This window comes from Patagioenas fasciata, chromosome 3, assembly GCF_037038585.1.
Source record: "Patagioenas fasciata isolate bPatFas1 chromosome 3, bPatFas1.hap1, whole genome shotgun sequence".
Taxonomy (NCBI): Eukaryota; Metazoa; Chordata; class Aves; order Columbiformes; family Columbidae; genus Patagioenas; species Patagioenas fasciata.
Window position 1 is genome coordinate 66,982,379 of NC_092522.1, and position 24,060 is coordinate 67,006,438.

Sequence of the window (24,060 nt, forward strand, 5' to 3'; positions counted from 1 at the left end):
TTTTGTTAAACATATGGATGCCTATGGGAACACTGTTCAGTTATTCACTCATAAAGTACGAGCGTAGCTGAGGTACAGTACATACAGTGAACACTGTATTCACAACAGTGCCTCCCAAATTGCAGAGGAAACAAACCTTGGTCGAATGAACTGAATGTGAAAACTGTGGTAGCTCTCACTGACATTTAATGTCATCTATTTACTTGCGAATGCATTAATGACAGTAATTGTCTCTTGACATGCGTATGCATACCATATCCTGACAAAAGCAAACATGAGTAGGTATTAGGTATTAAAATGAGAACAGTGACAAAATGTGAAAATCTATTTCTCATTCAGAAGCTTTAAGAGAGACTTTTAAGATGAAGGAACAGAAATAAGAATTCATATCATTTAAAAAACTTACTATGTGGTGCACTTTTGAGAAGTGTGGGTGTGGAAGAACAGAACAGCAATCATCTGAACAGCTGCAACCTATGCTAAGAGCCTCAATGAAGCCTATATTAAATTGAAATACTGGAGAGCTTTTTAAACACAAAAAAAAAATTTCCCTGTGTTTATCTGGCAACTGTGCCTGTGCATATGATTCAATATTTACCGGTGACCATGAATTTGTATTTCAGCAACACATAGCAAAAAATATTGTCTAGCTGGTACTTATGCAATAGCTGAAATGCCCCTGATTATACTCTTCCTACAACATCTGATAACATTTGAAAAGGGATGATTTGCTTGCAAGTGGCTTCTTTTCCCTTTGTTTTTAGAAATACAAAAAATGTACATAAAGGAAAAGCCAAGTCAATAAGAATGGATACAGCTTGAGATATTTGATATATAGGTTTGTAGAAAAACAAAAACAACAAAAATTGAGGGCTTTTTTTTTTTTACTCCACAGGGTTTAGCTTTAACTTAGCAATGTAAAGATCCATTGCCCTTCTATGAATAAACAAGTAATGTCTTTTTGACACAACTTTCATCCCCAACTTACAAAACTACTTGTCAAAATCTTCAAGTTTTCCTTTTTTCCCCCTATAGATCATCTTCATAATATAAATATCATAGTTTTAAAAAAGGAAGTATATGAAATACAGGGCCATTTTTCTCTACCCTTCAAAAAAACAAGACAAAACAAAAGAAACTGTCTTGACTGTCAGAAAAATCTCCTTACTTTTCTGTAGACTGTTCTATCGTTTCCAGAGGCTAAAACACCATGATTTTGTTCCTATAACCAACGGACTTTGAGGAAGCAGCAGAAGATTCTGCTAAATTTCCATTTGTAGCGTCTTCCTCTCCCACACCTCATTTCTCTCCTCCTTATTTTATTTTATTTTATAGCCCAGCAAACACAACATTTGTTGTCAGATCTCGATTGCTGATGGCCCTACAGAGGAATCTTTGGCGAGTCTGTTGGGAAGGAAAGGAGAATTTGGGGGTAGCAGAGATGTGTTCATCAAACAGTCTGTTGTCTCAAAGAAATATGCTGACCTGGGATGTGTGGCCAAACCTAACACAATGTAGTTGAGTGTAAGCATAAGTCTGGGACTTGGTATTTATCGTGTTACTAGGCCTCGGAATCACACATATTCAAGCGTTTAACTAATTTACACAGCAAGGTCTTGGTGTATGAGGCTATAAGAGTAGCTTACAAGTTTTAAGGCAACAAAATGCTCCCTTATTAGAATTAAAATGGTTTATTTGATTATCTGTCTAACAACGGAGCTTGTTAATAACAGCAAACAAGCTAACTTTCATGAACTGCACTAGACCAGCAATTCTTGTATGCCATTAAATTTAATCACAGAATCATTTTGGTTGAAAGAGACCCTTAAGATCATTGAGTTCAACCATAACCTAACTCTAGCACTAAAACACGTCCCTAAGAACCTTATCTACATGTCTTTTAAACATCTCCAGGGATGGTGATTCAACCACTTCCCCAGGCAGCCTGTTCCAATGCTTCACAGCCCTTCCCGTGAATAATTTTTTCCTGATATTCAATCTGAACCTTCCCTGGTGCAACTTGAGGCCATTTCCTCTTGTTCTATCACTTACTACTTGGGAGAAGAGACCAGCACCCTCCATGCTACAACCTCCTTTCAGGTAGTTGTAGACAGTGACAAAGTCTCCCCTCAGCCTCCTTTTCTCCAGGCTAAAGAGCCCCAGTTCTCTTAGCCACTCTTCATAAGACTTGTGCTCCAGACCTCTCGCCAGCTTCACTGCCCTAATGTAGGGGCCCTTCAGCATACTCAAAATTGGTACTATTTTGAAGTATACCCACCATATTACAAAATGAACAGCAACCATGTTCCTTGAACAAAGGAACATCTCTGCCTAAACTCAGTAGTGAATTTGATACAGGGTCAGTGTGTCGGAGTTGTCACCCATGCATTATACTCCTGTCTTGTCCAGACCTGTAGTATGATTGTTGGCAAGTTCTAACCATTTACTGTGCCTCTGTCTCACACATCAGTGGCTCCAAAAAGCTGTAAGAATTTTTCAAGGCTATCCAGACTTACAGAGTGAATTTGATTTTTATCACAAAATTATGGAGAAAGAATGTAATAATATTGATAAAGCCACAATACCACCATGATTAGGTATAATACCACCATTTAGGCATAATATCTAAACAACTGGGGATAAAAATGATGCATTCACAACCAGTTCATAGGGATTTGGCAAAATAACTCCCTTTGTAAGGCAAAGTCATTTATGAATCAAAATTTGTGACAGAGGTGCTGAAGAGTCATGCATGTTTCCTTTTGTGTTTACAACTCACCTACCCACCACGACTTCAATTCTTAACTACAATTCCCTCTCCGCCTGCATAGTTTACCTGTCTGTCAAGATCACAACCATCTTCTATAAGTAAATGCTGGCAGTGGTTGATTTACACTGCATATATAGCTGGATGCTTCTGGAAAGCACTTTTTGATATGCAGCATAGGTTAGTAAATTCCATTACAAAAATTACTAGTCACATCTGCATTCTTTCTAAACAACAAACCAAGGCCAAGGAAGACAAAGAATCTGCTGATATACACATGTCACTCCAAGAATTCTCCTGACAAAGTTCCCACACCCAATTTAATTACTTCCCTACTGTAAAAACACTTTCCATCTGCATTTATTGTAATAGTTTCAAATCCAAAACCAACAGACTATAAAGCTAGCTAAATAAATGAATGATATTGGCCTTAGGTCCCAAGCCAGGAGCTATTCTGTAAGGCTGTGTGTCTCCAGCATTCATTTTTATGCTGATGTTTCATTTTATGTGCAATGTTTTCACTTAAGTCTTGTTTAGAGAAGAGTTACCTTGCTCCAGGCTTTAAAGCTCTATGTGCCTCATGGTGCCTGCTAGCATTGTTCCAGCCAAAGGTCTGTCAGAGATTTCCCAGCAAGACCAGAGTCACATCGCAAATCGAGATCGGACCAAAAAATCCAGCTTCAGGCTGTATATGTAGCATTGCACATGCTCAGGCCAGGAACATTAATCTCAGCTGTATCTGATAATTCCACAAACTGAGGCCATAGAGCTTGAGAAGTATTTTAGATTGAAAATGCACCTTAAAAAAATGAAACTACCAGATTTAGCATCCAGTTTGACTATTTATAGCATGGGTTCCTTTTTGCACCTGGGAGAAAAAAGTATCCTATTCTTCAGATTTGGTTTTAACTTGGAATTTAACTACAGCTCATATGAAATTTCCTGATGTGCAGAGGTAATGATAGTGCATCTTATTCTAGGTCCTCAGGTTTGTTGCAATATCATTGTCTGATGAAACTACATCAGACTATGGACTCCATAATTTTTAAAGACTTGAGATATAACAGTCTCCTTTGGACAAGCAAGACACTTCAAAATATGCACATGCACAATTGTTTTGCTAAGTTGGCATTCTCTATGCCATCAAAATACTTCGAAAAAGTTTGACCTTTATAATAAATTTTAATCTAAAGCAGCAGCACAGCAGATGTATTTTTCATTTCGAAGTTATTAAACAAGGACTGAAGAGCAAAACATGGCTCCACTGAAGTCCAGAGCAAAACTGCTACTGACTTCACTGAAAGCGTACTTGGACATTGCATTTTGTATTCCCTTACACAGAATCCGTTCTTATCAAACTAAATGAAAGGATCTATTGTATTAATAAGTGACATGAGCTAATCAAAGAAATTCCGATGGTGCACAGCTTAGGTCACAGATATCATATTGGCCTTGGTTACTACAGGTGACCCCCAGAGGATCCTACTGCAACTGTGGTACAGAGACATAGTTAAGGATGGGATTTTAATTACTTCACTTTTCTGAGTTTTAATCACAACGTTGGTGTCATGTCAGGTTTGTTTTGTGGCTCTCCCCTCACAACTAAAACTTTTGAATTTTTATGAAACTGAAATTGGTCTTCTAAACAGAAGCAAAACAAAGACAGGAAAAAAAAGCATCGTAAACTACCAAAAACTGAATAAAATCATCTACTGTAGCTCAACAGCTTACCAATCAACAGGAAGGTGCATGCTTAATGACATATTTAAAAGAATTACTTCACCTGCTCAAAATTATATGTACAAGTACATACATGTGCAAAATATGGAAGTTAAATCCATTTTTCCATGTTCATGAGATTGTGTTTGAAAAAGCTTTTTTTTAAAAGAATGTAGGGCCTCTTTCCAATGTAGGAACACAGTGGCATGTTTTTCATAAGTAAAACCAAAGACGTTTTAATAAGGGTGAGCTTTCCCAAATAAGGACTGAACTGCCCATACTGAGAATAGACTGTATTATCAGTAAACATCAACACGCAGGTATGCAGAAGACCTATTAATGAAGTGAGAGTTGATTACAAAGATTTCCCTACACTACTTAATAGGATTATTCTTTTTTTTAAACTGTGGATGACAATTCAGCATAATGGCAGCATCTAAACTCCACAACCTAAATGCTCACTTGCATCTTTACCTGGGAAAAGGGAAAAAAAAAAAACCCTTCCAGAGTGAAAACCAGGAAAACTGACCCGACCATTTGTACTTTGCAAAACAGGATTGTTGCACACTGACGCTACGTGTGTGTGCAGCACAGCGGCACCTCGTGCCCCAACACCGCCCTGCGGTCAGTCGGCATTTTCCTCCGGTACTGTACCTGGGGTTCTGTGGCTCTGAACCATCTGACTCTGTACACGGTTTCTTTACCTGCAAAAGCAAAGGAGCGCCGGTTACTCTCACTTGAAACGCAACTTCCTTGCTCACAGTTCACCTACTTTACAGCGCATAAAGTGGATCCAAGCTCAGCTCACCATGATCTCTATAAAACTTCCCACATTTTACAGCAGCAGTACGCAGTACTAAACAGTGTGTTTCATTATTATCCCATGAACAGCTGCCAACTGCACTTCCCCAGGCTCCATTAGCATGTAAAATGTTCGGCTAAAATAGCTTGGGAGTAGTCTAACTAGGAACAAAGAAACCAAAGAGCCCGGTTCCCCACTTGGAAATGAGAAAGCCATAGTGTTCTCAGCTCAGTTTAAAGCTGTTTCCCCAATTGATACTGCTTCTGTTTCCTGCTAAAGCTCGCAATAATAAACACCAGATTCTGGGGCAAAGCGCAGCGTTAGCTAAATAATTCATAAGTTAACTTTCATTTTGTGAATCTGCTAACTGTATGTTAACTCTGTTTTCTTAATGCATTGAGGAACACACACACCATTTCCACACATATTTGCAATACACAACCACATAAAAGGTGTTTCAACTTCCATATTAATATCTGCAAAACATTGCTGTTAGCTCATTAAAGGCAAAAAAAATCCATGACTTTCAAATAAAAATAGAAAACTGTTCTCTTGTAGCCTAGGTGTCTCCTTGGGATCTTCAGGATTTCCTGCAAAAATTTAATTGTACCTCCTGGTAATCTAAATTTCTTGTACTTTCAGCAGAGAAAGAAACATTTTGCTCACTTGTGTGCTAATGCAGAATCCAGGGCTGTGTGGGAGGTTTCAGAACTCCATTTTTAAAGCCACCTAGAAACATCATCGGCACTTGATGAGACTGACACAATACAAAGAACATTCTCATTACAATCAGCAAGTATTCAATGACAGTTTTGGGGAATATCTTGCATCAAGAGATTCTTCTATACTTTGCTACTTTAAAAGCATTTCAGGGAAAAAAAATTGTGACTGTGACTTACTTCTATTGAAGTGACTGGCAAAATACTCACTAACTCCAACAGAAAAAATATTAGGCCAATGTTACATATTTCAAATACCTCAACTGCATGCCATGCAACATCACTCATAGATGTCTGAGTACAAGCCTGGTTCTATATGTGGTAATTTTTAATCTTCATTTGTGTTCTAGATACTGAAAAAACCAAGATGGCTGCATACATGGTTATTCATAGAAATCAGTTTTCAGTAGCAATAATGAAAATTTCCCCATGACAGTAACTTAAAACCGTCTTTATTATTTTAACAAGTGTTATCTGTAACACTAAAAAAGTAGCAAACACAAAGGATCTTCTCAATATTATGTTTTGCTTGTTTTTTCACTACAAAACTTTTTTCAACCTATCCAATTATTCAGTTTCATCACCACTCATCTTCGTCCTCTTGGATTGTTTCCTCACTGTTCCTACTGTGCTACTCCATGGATTTGGTAGACACAGTCTGTCACAGAGACATGATGGTGCAGCATCTTAGGATGAGAGACAGTTAAGGCTCATGTAAACCCACAGCTCACAGGCAGTGTCTCATAAATATTCATGTGTAAACATCTTTGCTACAGTATTATGTTCACAAAATTGTTATTACAGTAACACTAGATCTGAAATACAGTAAAATACTTGAAATATAAGCACATGATCAAGTGGAAGGCTACAAAGTTGGTGAAGGGTTTGGAGAGGAAGCCGTATGACAAGCGGCTAAAGTAATTTGGTTTGTTCAGCCTGGAGAAGAGGAGACTAAGAGGAGACCTCATCATGGTCTGCAGCTTCCTCACAAGGGGAGGAGGAAGGGCAGGTGCTGAACTCTTCTCTTTGGTGATCAATGACAGAACCCAAGGGAATGGCAGGAAGATGCACCAGGGAGGTTTAGGTCGGACATTAGGAAAAGGTTTTTCACCAAGAAGGTGGTGGAGCACTGCAACAGGCTCTCCAGGGAGGTGTCGCGGCCTCAAGCCTGACACTGTTCAAGAAGAGACTGAACAATGCCCTCAGACACATGGTGTCTGTGGGGTTGTCCTATGCAGGGACAGGATTTGGACTCAATGATCCTTGTGGGCCCCTTCCAACTCAGGACATTCTGTGATCCTATAATTCTATGATTCTTTGAGTACCAAGAAAAAGGCCTGCAATGTGCATTAATACAGAAGCAACATAAATATTTATTCAAATTAGTGTACTAAGTGTCAACATCACAGGCAACTGTTAAAAAAATAAATTCAAAATCATTCAATGACACTGAAATTGAAACAGCCCTTCCTTGAAGCACTTTCAGTAGCAGATTGTCTCAACTGTGTTACTGAGGGACTTGGTTAGGAAAATAATATTTTCATTTTACACAGAAAATATAATTTAAAATAATTAAAAATATATTTATAACCATAAAATATAATTAGAAATTATAAAATACAATAACATAGCATAATTTAAATTAATTAAAAATATAAATGCATCAAATTTATTTAAAACCTAGTAAAGTTCCCTTTTCTTTGTCCCTTTAGCATGTACTCCCTTCCAGGCTATTTTTGCTGTCTCCTTGCTGTTTAAATGTACTGGCATTTATACATTCCTTTCCAATTCCTTTGCTATTCATGTCTTTGCCACCAGTAGCATTGTCTGTCACATTTGCAGTGGGGCTCAGATCTCACTCCCCAGGTCAGGAAAGTTCAATCAGTGACTTCAGCCAGTTGCTGGAGAGTCTTACAATCACCCAGCACATCCCGACTCCCTGATTTTGCAAAGTGATGGCAGGTCCTTTGGTGTGCAGTTACCACAGAAGCCCAAAGATAATTCAAACATACACTAATGCTATCCAAGCACTTTTAACATATACAATACATTTAGAGCCCTGGTTTTCCGGAGCAAGGATCAGAAGCACTTTTTTTCCCAGTTAAGTAATAGCTGGGTACTCACGGATGAGTTGTCCTACCCCTGCTCACACTACAATTGCATCTTCCTTTGACCAACATTACTAAGTAACTGAATTAAATGACTGTAAGATTATGCTCTGTGTGGTGAATATAAAACGGACAACGACGACAACAAAAAAGGCAAATTTTGGAATACATTAAAAGGAAGTAGCAGAAAAGCCATGGACCAATTGTATCAAAAAGACTCACCCTTTGTGAGATGGAACAAATTTGAGGGAAAAAAAAAGGTATTATGTATTCTAGAATATTGTAATCAAAACAAAATCTTTTTAAAAATAAGAATATTTCAAGTTTTCAGCTTGATATATAAATGACGCAGATAGTCTATGACCATTCCCTGAGAAAATGTGCAGCATATGCACACAGTATGGACTCGTCTTTTCCTCCAAGGCTACAGGTAAACTTCATTGTGTATCTTCAGGGTCCATCTCCAAGAGGAAAGATTTAACAAATAAAAATGTTATTTCTTAAAGGAGAAACAGGCATGTGATTTTCTTTCAAGCGGTCATATGGAATGAACACTGTTGCTCTTTAGGGCTACTCAAGTAGCAAAACACATTTTGTTATTCATAAAATTATGCCACCCTTGAAGGTGAACAGAAAATCACTGTGAAAACTTTTATCAAAGACTAAATATTATTTCCCTTTTCTTCAGCTACACTGTTTTTCCTCTTAATCTGCCTTGCTGACTGTTTTCAAAATAATTAACTTTCACTAACACCACATTTATTTACATTCTCATGTGTTAAATGGTATAGAAAGAACATTTTTCTTTACTCTTCTGTTTTCCTTTTTTTTTTTCTCTCTGTTTACACGGGTTTTCTCATAATTTTAGTTATATGCATGTTGAGAATCTTTCACAAGAGTGGTAAGATACTTGTTTCATTTGTTTTTGAATTTTGCCAAGCTGCGTTGAAATGTCCTACCCTGGCTGCCTACCAAGAGGTGTTTGAAACCTTTCAGTTAAAAATCCTTAAATCCAAATAGTTGAGAAAACATGTTGTTGTGTTCATATTTTAAAAGTCATGCCACCATGCTGCTGAGCAGCTTTAGTGCCTGCAAGTTTGCAAGCAGAATCCCAAAAGTGGTAAGAGGGAGAGTCCAAGGTGCACCATTCCTATGTGAAATAGTGCCCAAATTCCTTTCAGTTTCTAAGCCCTGGTTTCACATCATTAGTGGACTCCTGTGGCAGTCTGACTCCTGAATTTTTGAAGACCCTGTCTGCGTCGAATACTCTCCAACTCAACAGAGTAAGATTCAGAATTGTTCCTCCTGAGTGCCAGGAGCCCTTGTGGCATCAGGAAAGCACCTGACCTAGAGAAACTGTCCCTCTTTGCTCTGCCAGTCCCACCTCCCACCCTGCAGGTACCCAGGCAGCATCCTGAAAAACCCTGTAGACTCCAATACCCGGCAGAACAGGCGAAAAACGGGAACAGGGTGAGGAAATGGAAACTGGGAGGTTAAAGAAGCATGAGATCTGCAGGAGGCAAAATTAGAGGAGGGCAGAAGTCAGGTGAAAAAAACGTGGCAGACATAGCGGTGTGGACAGTGGAAAAGTATGGGGGCTGCCTGGGATGGGACAGCATACCACAGTTTGCTCTCCTTTCCTCTAATTAGATTTGGGACTAGCACCATGAACACAAGCCTGAGAATTCATCAAATACCCCTGCAACTCACTAGTAAAGTCTTTAGCCACCAGTCTGCCCAGAATAACAGGCTAGTTCTGCTACACCAGCTGAACTGCAGGCCTAATTAATAGTCCGAGCTGGGAAACTATACTTTGAACTTAAAAGATAGTGTACAAATGTTAAGTCTATCCAGAAAAATAACAGTCTAATTTGACTCAAATTGCAGAAAAAAAACATGAGTGCAATTTCTGCCTTCATATCTGCCCTGGTTTGGCAGATTTCAAATAGGAATACTGTGTAAGTATCAGATACTGTAAAAGAGAAATGCATTTATTAAACTCTAAAGTTCTTAATTTCGTGTATATGATAAATATTTACACTGTGAACAATTTTATGCTAAGTATGGAGTTTGTATGCTTCATGTTTAACAAATATAGGCTGAGAAACATGACAAGAAAAATCTAACTACATATGCACTTGAAAAAGGAGCTATCTCCTGGAAAGCCTAGCATGGCATGTAATAAGAGCTGCACCATAATGCATAAGAGACTGAATTTCCAGAGGCCATATTAATTCTGGCATTTCCTTGCTTCTGATGTTTTTCTTTGCAACATTAACATCCTTTTAACATGGTTTTATTGGACTTTGCTACACTAGATGTTAAACCATGAACTGCTCCCGCTCTATGAGCTGTTCTCGCACATACACTCATGGTATTAAACTCATAATGCAACAGAGGTGATAAATACTTTCTAACACAATAAGTACAGCTGAAAAATCTTGCAACATCAGCAGCAAATTATTCTGGCAATGAATGTGCTGAGCTCCCTCATCTACTGCATCAAACATGGCCTTGAGCATCCCTCCCAAATTGGCAGGTGTGCAATTGGATTGAGTAGTCTTTGGGTCTGGAGGAAGCAGTTATGCATGGTGGAACTATGGAAGCTCTAACAGGAAGAAGAGAAGAATGAAGAGAGAAAGTACTTCTTGCAGACCCAGATATCTCAAAGCACATGTGTGTGTTTGCTAAGCCTGTGCTGATGGCACTTCTGATGGGTCTGGAGTGCAGGCAGCGCAAGCACACTTCTACTGTCTGGATGCTTCTCCACAGCAAATTACCCTGCTGAAAGCTCATCAGCTTCTACTCATTGTGCAGGGAAAGGGACCATGCCTGTGGAGTGACCCCAAGAGAGGATGGGGCATTCAGAGGAACAGTTTGATGGAACCATGTGAGATGAATATGGCTCAAGATGTTTGTGACACTGCTATGGGAATGAGAAGCAAAGAAAGTAGCTTCTCCAAATATTTTTAGATGCTGACTTTGACACTGTTTACATATAGTTTTATAACCACCTCGACAACAAAATCCTTAGCAGAGAGACGTAGCACAGTCTGTGCAATGCCTAGCATAACAAAGATTTCCTTCGCTACCGTGACACCCTTCATCACTAACATAGAACAACTAATGACATTATCTTGACCTACAAAAACAGGGCAAAGGCTAGCTTAAAAATACAGTGGTGGGATTTAGTAACAAACTGTAGCCTGAGGTGGATTTATCATATCTCAGCAGATCTAAAAATAGGTCCAGTTACAACGGAAGAATGAGGAAAATCATGCTACAGCAAACAACTTCATTACAGGGTGAATTTAATTCACTATTAAAGTAATATTTTTTAAAATTAAAGGGTATATGAGCTACTCCTCAGGAGTTTTCAGCTCATCTCGAAACTAGGTTTAGCTATTCAACAGCCTCTTCCATTTTCTTACTAATGAAATTGTTACGCTGTCAACTAAAATTGACAACTCTAATCAAAACAGATCAAGTTTTGAATATGCTGATTTATTAATTTTTTTTTTTAATCACAGTGCAAATTACTTAAAAGGCTTGAGTATGGAAGCAATCTGATGAAGTTGACCTTTGTATTTTATGTAGCACAGTGGATGAGACTTCATATTTGAAGACAACAGATACTTTTCCATGTCTTTAAGAGGTGAGAGGAATAAGAACACTATGGATATTGGGTGGAAGTTTCAAATGTTTAGCACAGCGCAGGGCTGAGAGGAAGGGATGGGAACAGGGGAAGCCACTGCTGTTCCACCATCACTTCTATTTTCTATGCAAACCTTTCCTAAGACAGACATGTTCATGATGAAATGTCTCATTGCTACACTCCTGTCGCTCCCACCTCTCCCTAGACTAATAGAATAGTAACTCTGGCCTGCAACACTATGTGGTGTACATCTAACTTGCAATTAAAATAAACCAGAGGGGATAAATCTAGTATCAAATACCTGTGGTTTAGGCTTTAAATCTATCTAGGCTTGTCACTGCAGGCTTTCTTTAACAGAAAGATACAGATGTACTTCAGCTGTCCTAGAGTAGTGATCTGTTTCAGACAGAGAGGAATTATGCCAAGAGGAATTGTGAATTACACTTGCTACTCTCCACTGACTGCTGAAGAGGATAGATAGGTAGTGGGGAAAACCTTAAGGAAAAGGAACAGCACTGCCAGACACTGATGGAGTGCCCACCGACCCCACACACGTTTCATTTACATCTTTCATTAAATCCTCTTTATCTGTGACACTGACTACAGCAATGAAGAGAGATGGCTCCTGCTAAATGTTCAAAAGCTTTAGAACGTCGGCTTCTTCAAACTGGTCATTTGCTCTAATCATTTTAAGAAGGGGCTATCACTTACAAAGCATATACTAATTTGCTAAATGCTTCCACTTCTTGAGATGACACTCTTCATCACTGCCACAATGTTTTGTATTTTCCACATAAACCTCTGCAGAGAGCAGCGGGGCTGAACCTCTGAGGGGAACCAAACAGAACCATGGACAGCCCAAGAGGCTGCAAACCTGTGCTGCATTTCCCCTAGGTCTTATTTCACCAGGCTGGGATGGCAAGTAGCAACATCCCAGAGCCCTTGTTGATGTGCACAGTACATAGAAAGTAAAGTAAATAGGTATTTAATCAATACAGGTACATGTCTTTTTCATACTTAGGAGATCATAATGATAGCTTCTTTCAGGAACACTGCACAGTCTTAGCATTGAAACAAGCTATTTAAATCAGAAAGATGCATCCAATATAAAACTGTGATTCTACTAAAACAGTTTTACAGAAGGAGGTATCATTAAGATGTATTTAGAACATAAATCAATAAAATCTGAGACAAACTTAACTCCTTGATTTTCTCATTCACAGGGGTCAAAACTTTCCTTCCTTGGTAATTTCTTACTAGTGGAAGGATTTCCTATGTGCTTGTTTTTGCAACCTGATTAATGGGTTCACTAAGTTCAGAGCTTCTTTCAAGTCTTTTATACCTGCAAATATTTTAAAAACACATTTTAAATTGCTTTTGGCACAAGTGCACTTTAAAAAATATCAGAGGGTGTGACAGTCAAGTCATAATTTAAGTAATTGCAACCTATAACGTACTATCTTCTACATTTTGAAATGCATTTATACATGCACTGTGGGAAAAAAAATTGCATTCTTTTTTTCCTTTTTGCTTGTTTGTGTCAGATGAAAGAAGGAAATATGCCTTCCCTGAACTGGTGGGGCAGGCAGGGCAAATGCCACACCACAATAGCACTTTTTGTTTCAGCCTGCAGTTACCTAATACCTCGGAGCTCACAGAACACTTTCCCCTGCCCAGCTTGGAGGATGGGCCATCAGGCTGGCTCCCTTCCCAGAAAGGAAAAAAAAGAAAAGGAGCTAGCTCCCCATTCAGCAGCTGCAAATACAGGGAAGCTCCACCAGTCTGGAGCTGGGAGCTGCTCTTTTATTGTCCTAGTCAGATTCAGGAAGAAATGCTAAAGCACTAGCACTGTAAATATCTTGTTCTCTCTCACGCAGTTTTTTTTCCCTCTTTCACTCCCTCTCTCTCTATTTAAAAAGCACCAAAGACAAACCTGTGGCCTTTTTTTGCCTTTTCAAATAGCAGCATGTGTCACTACAGCTGAATCTGCAAGTATACCCTTGGTGCCTCCCTGGTACCTCCAAACTGGAAATCAGCTAGAAGATACTGTTCCTCATCTAGACATGGAAAAACACTTCCTGTTTCCACACTAGTTTTGGCCCCATGATATTCCCCAGATTTGTTATAATCACACTATTTTTATTAGCTTTAAGTGTTTTCTTTTCAAATCTCAGCATACCATTGATCTCCTTTCAGATCTTTCCTTTCAGGAAAAGAGCCACACTGTGCAAAGCTTTCTAAATTTATTCTTGTGATTCCCTAGCTCCGCAGAAAAATCATAAACAAACTAGGTGTACCAAAACTGTTTTGGAGTGATCATTTAATATTAAAAGGAATAGCAAGTCATCTCCCATCATGTGCATATGATTCAGTGCCACCTCAGAAAACCTGAACTTATTTTCCTCCCGCTTCTGGAAACTAACCAGGGCCAACAAATGCAAAGGAAAAAAAAAAAAAAGTAAACTTTGAAGCTGAAATTTAACACAGTGAAAGTCAGGAAGTTCAAAAGTTAATGCTCCTATGGCTTTGTTAACTTGGACATGTTGCAAATACATCATGCAAATACTTCAAGCTATTTTGTTAAAGGCATATAGTACTGTGCCATAAAGCATAATAAAACATGCTGTTTTCATGAGGAAACCATCTTGTATAAGCAACAATACAGCATATTTCTACTTGTAATGCTGATTTCTCTACCACAAGCAAGTATCTCTGCTGCAACGTGCCTCTCTGTTCTTAAGATGCTGGTGCCTAATTGGGACCCAGTTTTCCCTGAGCTCACCCAAGAGCTTACATACCAACCTCCCCAATAACAACGGACAGCTTCTCTCTTTTGCCTCATCAGAAAATAATTTGTCTTTCCCTCTTAAAACCAAAGAACACTTGTCACAGCTTTTCTACCTCTCACTTAGAGGAAATGTAAACAAAAGGCCTTGTTGGTCATCTCCTTTCTGTTCTTCAGTATCCTGGTTTCTACCTAGAAGCATATTGATACTCAAGTGCAGTAAACAACATGATCACACATCTGTCAAATACTCACCCTCACCACAGATGGTGAAACACATATATGTAAAATATTCTGGTTTAGCAGAGAAGTCCTTTTTCTCTCCCTGTGTTCTTTTTGTTTGTCTTCTGTATTTTTAATATAAGTATTGTTGTGTGCTAAGGTTAAGAGATCAGCTCCCAAAAATGTGTCTGTCTTTCGGTTAACAATCTCCGGTTCCTTGGCTCCACTGAGAATTCATTCCCAAGTACTGGGTCAGCCTTGAGGAAGAAATGTCTACAATACCATGAGCTTTACCATCCTCTGTGTCTTGGAGGAGTGTATATATCAGCTGCATTCTTCATCTCAGAGTTAAAAGGACTTAAAAAACAAAGACTGTGGTTTTGAACTATATTCAAAAAGTTGAGGAAATGTCATTTAGTGGAAAAAAAGAGACATCTGGTATGTCCACAATACCCTGACTTGACATGAGCTTTGTACTAATTAGTTTTTAAGCACCAAAGTCTTCATAAAAGTCCTGCCCATTTAATAATGAATGAATACCTGACTCATATCATGGTCTGACAGAATGGGATGGAATAGTTGGGAAACATTTAAAGCATTGCATATGGATTCAGCTACATGACAAATTAGTTTATCAACCATCCAGAGAAAGTTCCTAGGTTGTAACCTGAACTATTAAAGACAACATGGTAGACACAAGGTCTTCCAAGCGTAGTCACTCATTCACCAGTGCCACTTTTACTCTTGCTCAGGTACACTTTCAGCCAACTTTTCTTCACTGTTGGTCTCAAGCATATATAGCTATAGCTATATGAGCCAGATGTAATGGTAGATCCCTGTATTACCTGCAGTGCCTGACAGCACAACTGATGCTGTATGACCAGTCCAGCCCATGCATGCCATACAGAATCAGAAGACATGCTGATCCTTGTAGATGTCCTTCAGAAAAGGAGAAAAACTACTGCTATACTGCAGCTTTTTGTTACAATTTTCAGTATGCACCCATTAAGAAGGATTCAACTCACTTCTGTGTCTTCTGGACCCATCTTCGTCTCTTGGGAGAGATGACTGTATTCAGTGGACAGTGTCGTATATGACACGAGTACCAAAAACACAAGAAAATTTAACTGACCATTACTCACAGATCAAAGCAGATCATCTGACTTATTTAATACAGCAATTCAGTTCTACATCCTGACCTGAATTCATACTGCATATGCTTTAAAATGTCAGTTTCAATTAAAGGATCTTGCAACTGGCCATTGGGTAGGTTTCCTGTGATCAGACTCAGGAAAGGGGAGGCTTGACTGTAGCTGCAGCAAGGATCACTCCACACCACTGGCTTCTTCAGCTCTAGTTGAATTCCAGTGTGTTTGACAAGAAAAAAAGTAAAACTCCTGCGCTAAATGTTGCCAGGACAATTTTGCCCTTTCTGACTAAAATAATCAACAGTTGGTGATTATAAGTCATTGTTCGCTGCTCTCTTCACAACCCTGAAAGGCAGGAGTACCTCCATGTGGAGTACAGGTACTGAGATCTGGCACTAACTGCAACAACTGCAGAAGATGACCCAGTCCCACCCAGGCTTCCCATGGACTTCCACTGGTGCCTTCACCTCGCTTCAACAGCAGTGAGGGTAACAGCAAGGGCTCACTCAGGCCATGTTGTATTCAGTCCTTTAGCAAAAGGCACTCCCTAAGCTTACCATCTGTCAAGCTTGGGACAAGCCTACAAAGATTTAAGTCTAAAAAGGAACATAGTGATTAGGCCCATTACCTTCACCAAAATGATGCAGGATAAAGAAGGTAAGTATGAACACGCTTTTGTGGGATGAGGGGCTCAATTAGTGCCAGAAAGCAACAGGTGGACAGAGCAAGAAGACAGGTTGCAGGGAGGATGAACAAGGTAACATGAGCAGGTAATATGACCACTATTTTAGCTCCGCACCTGCCTACCCATTATCAGCTAGAGGACTCCTGTAGGCATTGTGGAAGACAGGAATTAGATGGAGACCATGTTAAAATGGTATTAAAATACAATTAAAAAAATATAAAAAAGAAACACCTCCTCCCCCTGCAGAGCCCCCTGTGGTGTAGTAGATCAAAGATATTAATCCATAAATATCTGACTTTTCAACAGATAATACCTGTGAATCTGAACACAAACAAAAAATTTCCAGTATGAAAAAACAGCCCAAGCTGAAGGCATCAACACTAGTGAAGGCTATAACGCCAGTATTTTTTGTACAATGCATTAAGGCTACTCCAGTTGAAACCACCTACTTAAAATGTATACAAATGCCTACATTACAAAGTATGTTCAAAACTGGGAAAAAACGTGGAAATAGAAGAAGGTAATAAAAAATTGCACATCACATTCCACCTTGAAAATTACCGAGTAAATCGCCTGTGCGTTTACAGTGAACAGCTGTCCTTTTTCTTCAGTTTTATACATTTCTGTTCTTCCTCATTACTGAAGCTAATTTGTTTAGCATTGTAGCAATAAATTCTAGCAGCTGTTGTAACATTAATAAACTACATCAGATAACCAAAAACTTCGGCAACTGACTTCTGTTAAAGTAAGGATGCAAAAAATTCTTTGTACCTCAAACTACTTTGCTGGTCAAAATAAAATAATCAGTTCTTTATGGTCCGTATGCTATCTAACTCATGAAAAAATAATTTGTCAGCAGAAAGATAAAGTGACACACAATGTTGCAGTATAAACTCTCATGAACAAGTTAATATAATCTAAAGATCTATTCACATACATTTGTATCATCATACAACCAAATTTAGTTTGTTTCTGGTTAGTTTAGCTTTCAGTGCCTCTAGAACACTTGAATAAAAGCGAAGAAAATGCTGCTATGAAATGATTTTTTTTTAAAGGGTAGGAAAAAAGAATAATAACTTATCAGAGGCAAACCACAGATAAAATACTTTCTAATAAATGCATAGGAAACTATAATACATGGAGTGTACACATAGTTACTGTATGTTAGTAAGCAGCACAGAAGCAAATTGCTATTTAATGATACTACTTTTTAACTATATGATTTGCATCTAATTATTCAAATATCAACGAACACGTAAACTCCAGGAACATTTATAACACAACATGCATTAATAATCCTATTAATATGATAGTGTTAAAATGTCAGTCAGGGAGATAAAGGATAAATAATTAATTTTATCTACACATAGGGATGCAACATATGTTTGCTTGTAGACTACAACAACCGCCACAATTAGAAAGCACATTAAAATATTTAACATCTTTTTTTTTTTTTATGTCCTTTATGCTATAGTTCTTAACACTAGCCAGAATAGCTGTATTTACAGTACAAAGTATGTAAATAAATCTGAAACCATCATCTAACAATATATTTTTCATTATTAGTCAACAGAGACAACTTCAGAGGGAGTATAGCTATTAAAATGCCACAAGAAAGAGCCACTTGATAGATCATATTTCAGCTCACATATAAGTCAATTTTGCCTCTTTTTTTCAGGTTTGCAAATTTGACTGGTTTATCCCAGTATACTACTTTGGTATATCCAAATAATTTTTTCAAACAAATTAATGCTGTTATCCTAAAGTATATAATTTTAAAATATTTTAAAGTATGTTTCACTTTTAAAAATGTTCTATAAAGAAAATAGCTGAACTGGTTTTCCAGAAGCAATTAATTAACTGGTTGGGTGGGGTTTTTTTTCAAATTCATACAATTTTGTTTATATTTGCAGTCCTCCAGTAAATTATTTAACCAAGAGGCAATTACTTGGAATAAGAAGTTTGTCCAATATCTTTTGGATGATTTTAGACACACATCTCAAGCATTAAACAAAAACCCTCTTTTGTTTAGGCAAATATAACAACCAAGATTCCCTAAACTCTGAAAGCATTCAAAACAAAAATAAAAACAGACAGCTTCACAGTGAAGGATGAATTTCATCTACCAAGGTCAGCAGTCAGAAAGAACAATAAAGTGTATTGCAATGCATCTGCAGTCCTTTCCTCCGCAAGTGTCTGCACATTCCCCCGTTTCGGACAAACAAGCAAATGTCCTTTTTCTCTGGCTTTAACGTGTCAAATCTCCTGCATCTTTCTGCCCCCCTCTCTCCCTTCTCCTCCTCTCCTGTCTCCCGAACCTGATCCTGGAATGCTTTGGCCATGAGGTTAAGAAAGATTCCCCCATTTATCACAACTTGTCAAGCACAACAGGGTCACAGTCCCAGCCCTAGTCCTACCGCTTCACTAATCCAGCCTCGGCACAGGAATGAAACTTCAAAGATTTTTTGCCACAGGCAAAAATTAGTCCTTATTTGCTTTAAAATCCAAGTATCAATCAAGTTAAACTGTGCTTCAGTGGAGCTAACATTCTGAACATTCAGAGATACGTGTACACTTCGTTCTTAGATGTGTCTCTTAATTGAATGCAGAACTCACCTGGAATAGCAGTACAAATACTTTAAATACAGCAAAAATCTAATAATAATTCATTTAATCCAGGAGAAAACTCTTGATAAACAGAACTGTTCAAACATGCATTCAAACACAGAAAAATATGGTTTTGTGCAAGTGTTCACAAATAAATATATACATAATACTTTCAGAATCTGTTTATGTGAAATCACTTTAGGTTATTTCACCCTCTAAAGGTTTTATAATCGGTTATACCAGATGATCAACCACTATTATATAATTGTAAAGCTCAGTTAATGACTTTCAAATATTCCTGAAACTGATTTTGAAGAACAATTACAGCTTTACGATGAGAACACACAGAGGACTTTGCTTCCATATTTAAGAAGCAAGTCTTCAATTAATTCCAGTTAAAGTAATTCTACTATTTTGGGACACTGTATGCCACTTTCTGTTCAATCCAATGCAAATAATATAATAATTATGCTTTTTAAATCAATACAGGTTCTTCAATATATATTTTTAACAGCATCCTTTTGGGGCTAAAATTCAATTAATTTTAAAATTAGCTTTTAAAAAAACTTCACATTTTCTAAAGATCTTTACTTATAATTGAATACTGTTTACTCTTGTATTAATTCAGGCAATGATTAAATATTGCATAGAATAGAGAAATAAATAACATAGATATTATATATCCTGTTAAGCTATTATAGAAATACATTTTGTCCAGCACTATAGTTGAAAATAGAGTTCATAAAATCTAAGAAGTATGTAAGTACCTATTAACTAGCGTTAAATTTCAGAAACTGCTCACATACTTTTTATAAATAAATATAATACAGCCATGCTCTCCTTTTATTTAAAAATACTGAAATGATATCTTAAAATTTTAATCCATGTAAATAACATTTGCTAAATAAATTTTACAATTCAAAGTTTAAAAGTTAATAAAGTGCTACTTAATTCCTATATTCTGCCAAAGTAAATGTAACTTCAATAAAATTTAAGTGTAGCTTCTTGCAAAGAAAACAACTGAAAACAAAAGATTAAAAAGATAGGTAAACATGCAAACGAGACAGAGAGCATGAAATGGGGCTTTTCACTTGCTTCCTCTCTTTTAAAGTGTATTCAGACATTTTATCAGACCACAATCTGTTTAAGTTTAGAAAATAACCTTGACTTCTACTTTCTGTAACAGATGAATAAGCTTCCGTGTATGCACACTCTAACATGTGCATACACGATCACACAAACAGATATTTCTCCAAAGCCGAATTTGAGGGGTTTTGCTTGATATTATCCACACTCATACAAGGTTGATACTACCTGATTCGCTGAACCACTTAAAAATCTATACTAAGCACTTTAAAAACTCTAAAATTATCTCGGAAAAAAGCCTTGTCAATAACTATATTTTAAATTAGGGAATTTAAAATATTACCTGCTTTATACACCTTTTTCGAATTTACATTTGATTTACTTTCGAAGAAATTACCATGGCACAAAAGGTAGTGAGACATTTAAAAGCTGTTTAGCTGAAATGTACTTCAGAGAACAGTGAACAGTCCATGAAAAGAAACATGTAACTGGATCCTGCTGCTTGCTGCTCACCAGACCCCAGGCACAAAATCGAAGAACTCACTGTCTGTAATAATTTATCATCCCGTCCTTCCAAACAGGTTCCCTACACATCGTAGTTCCCTATAGAAAGTAAATGGCTGTTTACAGTTGCACCAAGCTGGGCTGCTCTTTCTTCACCCGGACTTTGCTTGCTGCACTAGGATAATAAAACAGTACTCCCGGAGTAAATGTCTCCCGAGTTTCCCTGAATGAAACGGACATTTAAGACGCAGTTATCATCATTACACCGGCTCCCCCCGTGTCCCTCTGCATGCAGCAGCACCACTGGCTCGCCTGCGATGCCAACCGCAAGGTAGAGAAAACCATTTGGCTACAACAGCAGCAAACGTGCACAGACTTCCCGAAGAAGTCAGGTTTTAATCAGAATTTCTTTTCAAAATATAGTCTGTGCAACCGAAAGATCTATTAAACAGCCTGAAAGAAATTCACAGTGAAGTAAGACTCAAATACAAACAATGCCAACTTACAGAGAAAGCTAAAGTGAATTTTAAAGGGGTAGGACTGATGCTTTAGCGTAATTACACTCTGGCATTATTTGTTCCAAACTAATGTCTGATCAACTTCGAAATGGACTAAATGGACACAAATGAAGTATTAGTAAATCAAATTAACTTTATTTGTATCCACAATTTTTGTAATTTAGAGCTAATTAATTTGAACTCAATTTATGTCTAGACACCTGTCTCAGCATTCTGGCCTTTAAGTGTCTCTTACAATAATGTATTGAATAACACACTAACAAACTGCTCACAAGTTTGACAAAATGTGACATTCACAGCATATTACAGAATGACACATTTTATTTCTTAAAGCACTTAACAAGTAACCTCCTGTCTCAAGAAAAACCTGCTCCTGAAAGACTGTGACAGATTTAGTCCGATGACCGATCTAAACTCTAAAGCCACTATGAACAAATGCATCATTCCAAAAACAAGTCTGAAACTGCTACTACAGAAATGGAAATAAAATCTCCTTTTCAGAATAGAATCTGACTGTGCAATTAATACCTACTTACATTTTCCACTTTATCAATAAATGACTTTTGCATCAATATTGCAAATTAAAATCCATCATAGCCTTACCTCAGTTGTCTCTGAAGAACAGAAATGAATTCCCCAAATGCGCGTCAGTTTCGAGGACAAAATAAAAGAGACTGTTATGTTTTGCACTTGTTAACTTCCACTGTACAGCAGCTAAGGTGTGCAGACAAATTTTCAGGACCAAAAAACCTGAGCACCAGTCAGCTAAGATCTTTTACACTCTGAAATACTGAAGACACTTTGTTCTTCCTTGAACTGTCACACTGAGCCTAGCACAGTCCGGTTACTTAACTAACAGGAGATCTGGATAGTAAACAAGCTTGGCTCTGTCCAATGGCTTTCCACACCCTTCTGTTTATAGTAAGATGACTTGCATTCAGAGGTCACCCCATCAACAGCTCCTGTCTTTCAGTGGGTATCTAATGTGCTGCATTTATCCCAAGGCTCTTTTAATGAAACCACCTTCCTGGTCCCTGCTCGCCTGCTGTCACTATGACACATCTGCTCCTTATTGTGAAAAGTCCTATTAAGTGTTAAAATCTATAGAAAAGGCATACCTGGGCTTATATTCTGCGAGTAATATGGATTTTTATGGGCATGAACCTTGTCTATGAATTTTGAAAATAAAGTATTTTTAAAGATTGAAGAAAGAACTTTGCCGGCAACGTTTATCTTGTGAATAAAAGAAATTCAGGAGGAAGATGGATGCCATTGTTTGATCTGAACTTTAAAACTTTAAAACAAATACTCCCCCAAAGGATAATGCATGTGCCTGTGCCAGATAATATTTACTTGAATATGTTAACATGTTGGAAACAAGAGATGAGGAGTGTCCTCAAGCTCTGCTGCAAAATGACACAGAGCCAAGAAAAACAAGGGTCAAGTGCCAAGACCCCAATGCAAACACCAAGTCATTCTGGGCTGAAAGTATATCTGGAATTGATGGCTCTTACAAAACACAGTAAATAACACAGCAGCGTACAGACTCCTAGTTCTCATTTTTTATGCATATAATGTGCTACTGGTTACAAGGGTTTGCGATCCAACTGGTAATTGTTATTTTCTTCATACAGCATTGCAAACCAAAAGGACAAAGTCCAACCTCACTTTTCTTTACTTTGCTGCAAATCACTCATCAGACATATCTAAATTAACTATATCTTAAAACACGAACAAGCACATGGCGTTTAGGGTTTTTCTTCCCAAGCGTAAGTCTCATAAGAATTGAGAACTGTTTCTAAATTTCTCCTGATACTTTTTTTCCTCACTTCTCAGCCATCGGGCAGCACTAGGAAGTTCAGACTTGTTTCACATGAAGACACGAAACTGAAGATGGCACTCTCTCCCCATGCAAACACAAACTTGACTACTGCTCAGAAATGCTCTTTGAGTGAGTGTTACACCTGCAGCACATTTTCGGCACCAGTTTTTGTCACCACTACAGCATCAAAATGACAGATAGCAGCTTGGCTCTGTTAAAGCTAGTAAAACATGATTGATGAACTGGGCTAGAAAGCCATGTCAGTTCAGATTTGGATATTTGTGCCATCATCGACAGGTCTCAGACTTTATTATTAGAATGGACTGTCAAGACTGCAAGGGCCACTAATAAATACATCCATCCAGGTTCCCTGATGCCTTTTTTGGTACTTCAACCTATTTGCAAAGTACTAAAGTTTTTTCATATGAAATCTCACTTAATTTTTATAAAATATGTGTGCTTTGGAATACAATATACTTCCTTAAACAGGTGCCTGTCAGCTGCTATTATCTCATGCACTGAAATCCAAGTAATCCTCATTTTACTGCATTATGTGGCATAATAAAGGCCCACCTCTTTGACAATGAAAACCCACTGGAGCATATATAAAGTACTGGGGAGAGCATAATCAGCTTTCAGATGTTGTTTTTGACATTAGCATTGGGCATAACCTCATTCTTAACTGCTGAAACAACTAATAACGTCAGATGTGGGAGGTTGCTAATGCAAGATTACTTGCAAGCAAATGTTTTTTCACCACTGAGAAAAGGGAAACAAAGGAAAAAGCTACCATGGAAAATGCTGCCAAGGTAAGACAGAAAGCCATGGGACATACACAAGCTGTGAGCTCTAAGGCTCAGATCTCTAGATACTGCTAAATTAACTGCAGAGAGTCTTCAGAGTAGCAGATGAG

The 24,060-nt window shown here is 37.8% G+C and overlaps 1 protein-coding gene across 17 annotated transcripts in view; it reads right to left on the reverse strand.

Moving 5' to 3' along the window:
- The window catches only part of EYA4 (EYA transcriptional coactivator and phosphatase 4), a 153,781-nt gene that overhangs the window by 69,199 nt on the left and 60,522 nt on the right, over window positions 1-24,060 (reverse strand). For 15 of the 17 annotated variants that reach the window (XM_071806539.1, XM_071806536.1, XM_071806532.1 and 12 more), the window contains one exon: window positions 5,141-5,190. The exons of 1 other annotated variant lie outside the window; for it this stretch is intronic. In XM_071806539.1, coding sequence (XP_071662640.1) covers window positions 5,141-5,190 — 50 coding nt within the window. Of the gene's footprint in view, window positions 1-5,140; window positions 5,191-5,954; window positions 6,018-24,060 lie in introns of all 17 variants that reach the window. One more of the 17 variants, XM_071806537.1, reaches the window with a different exon arrangement.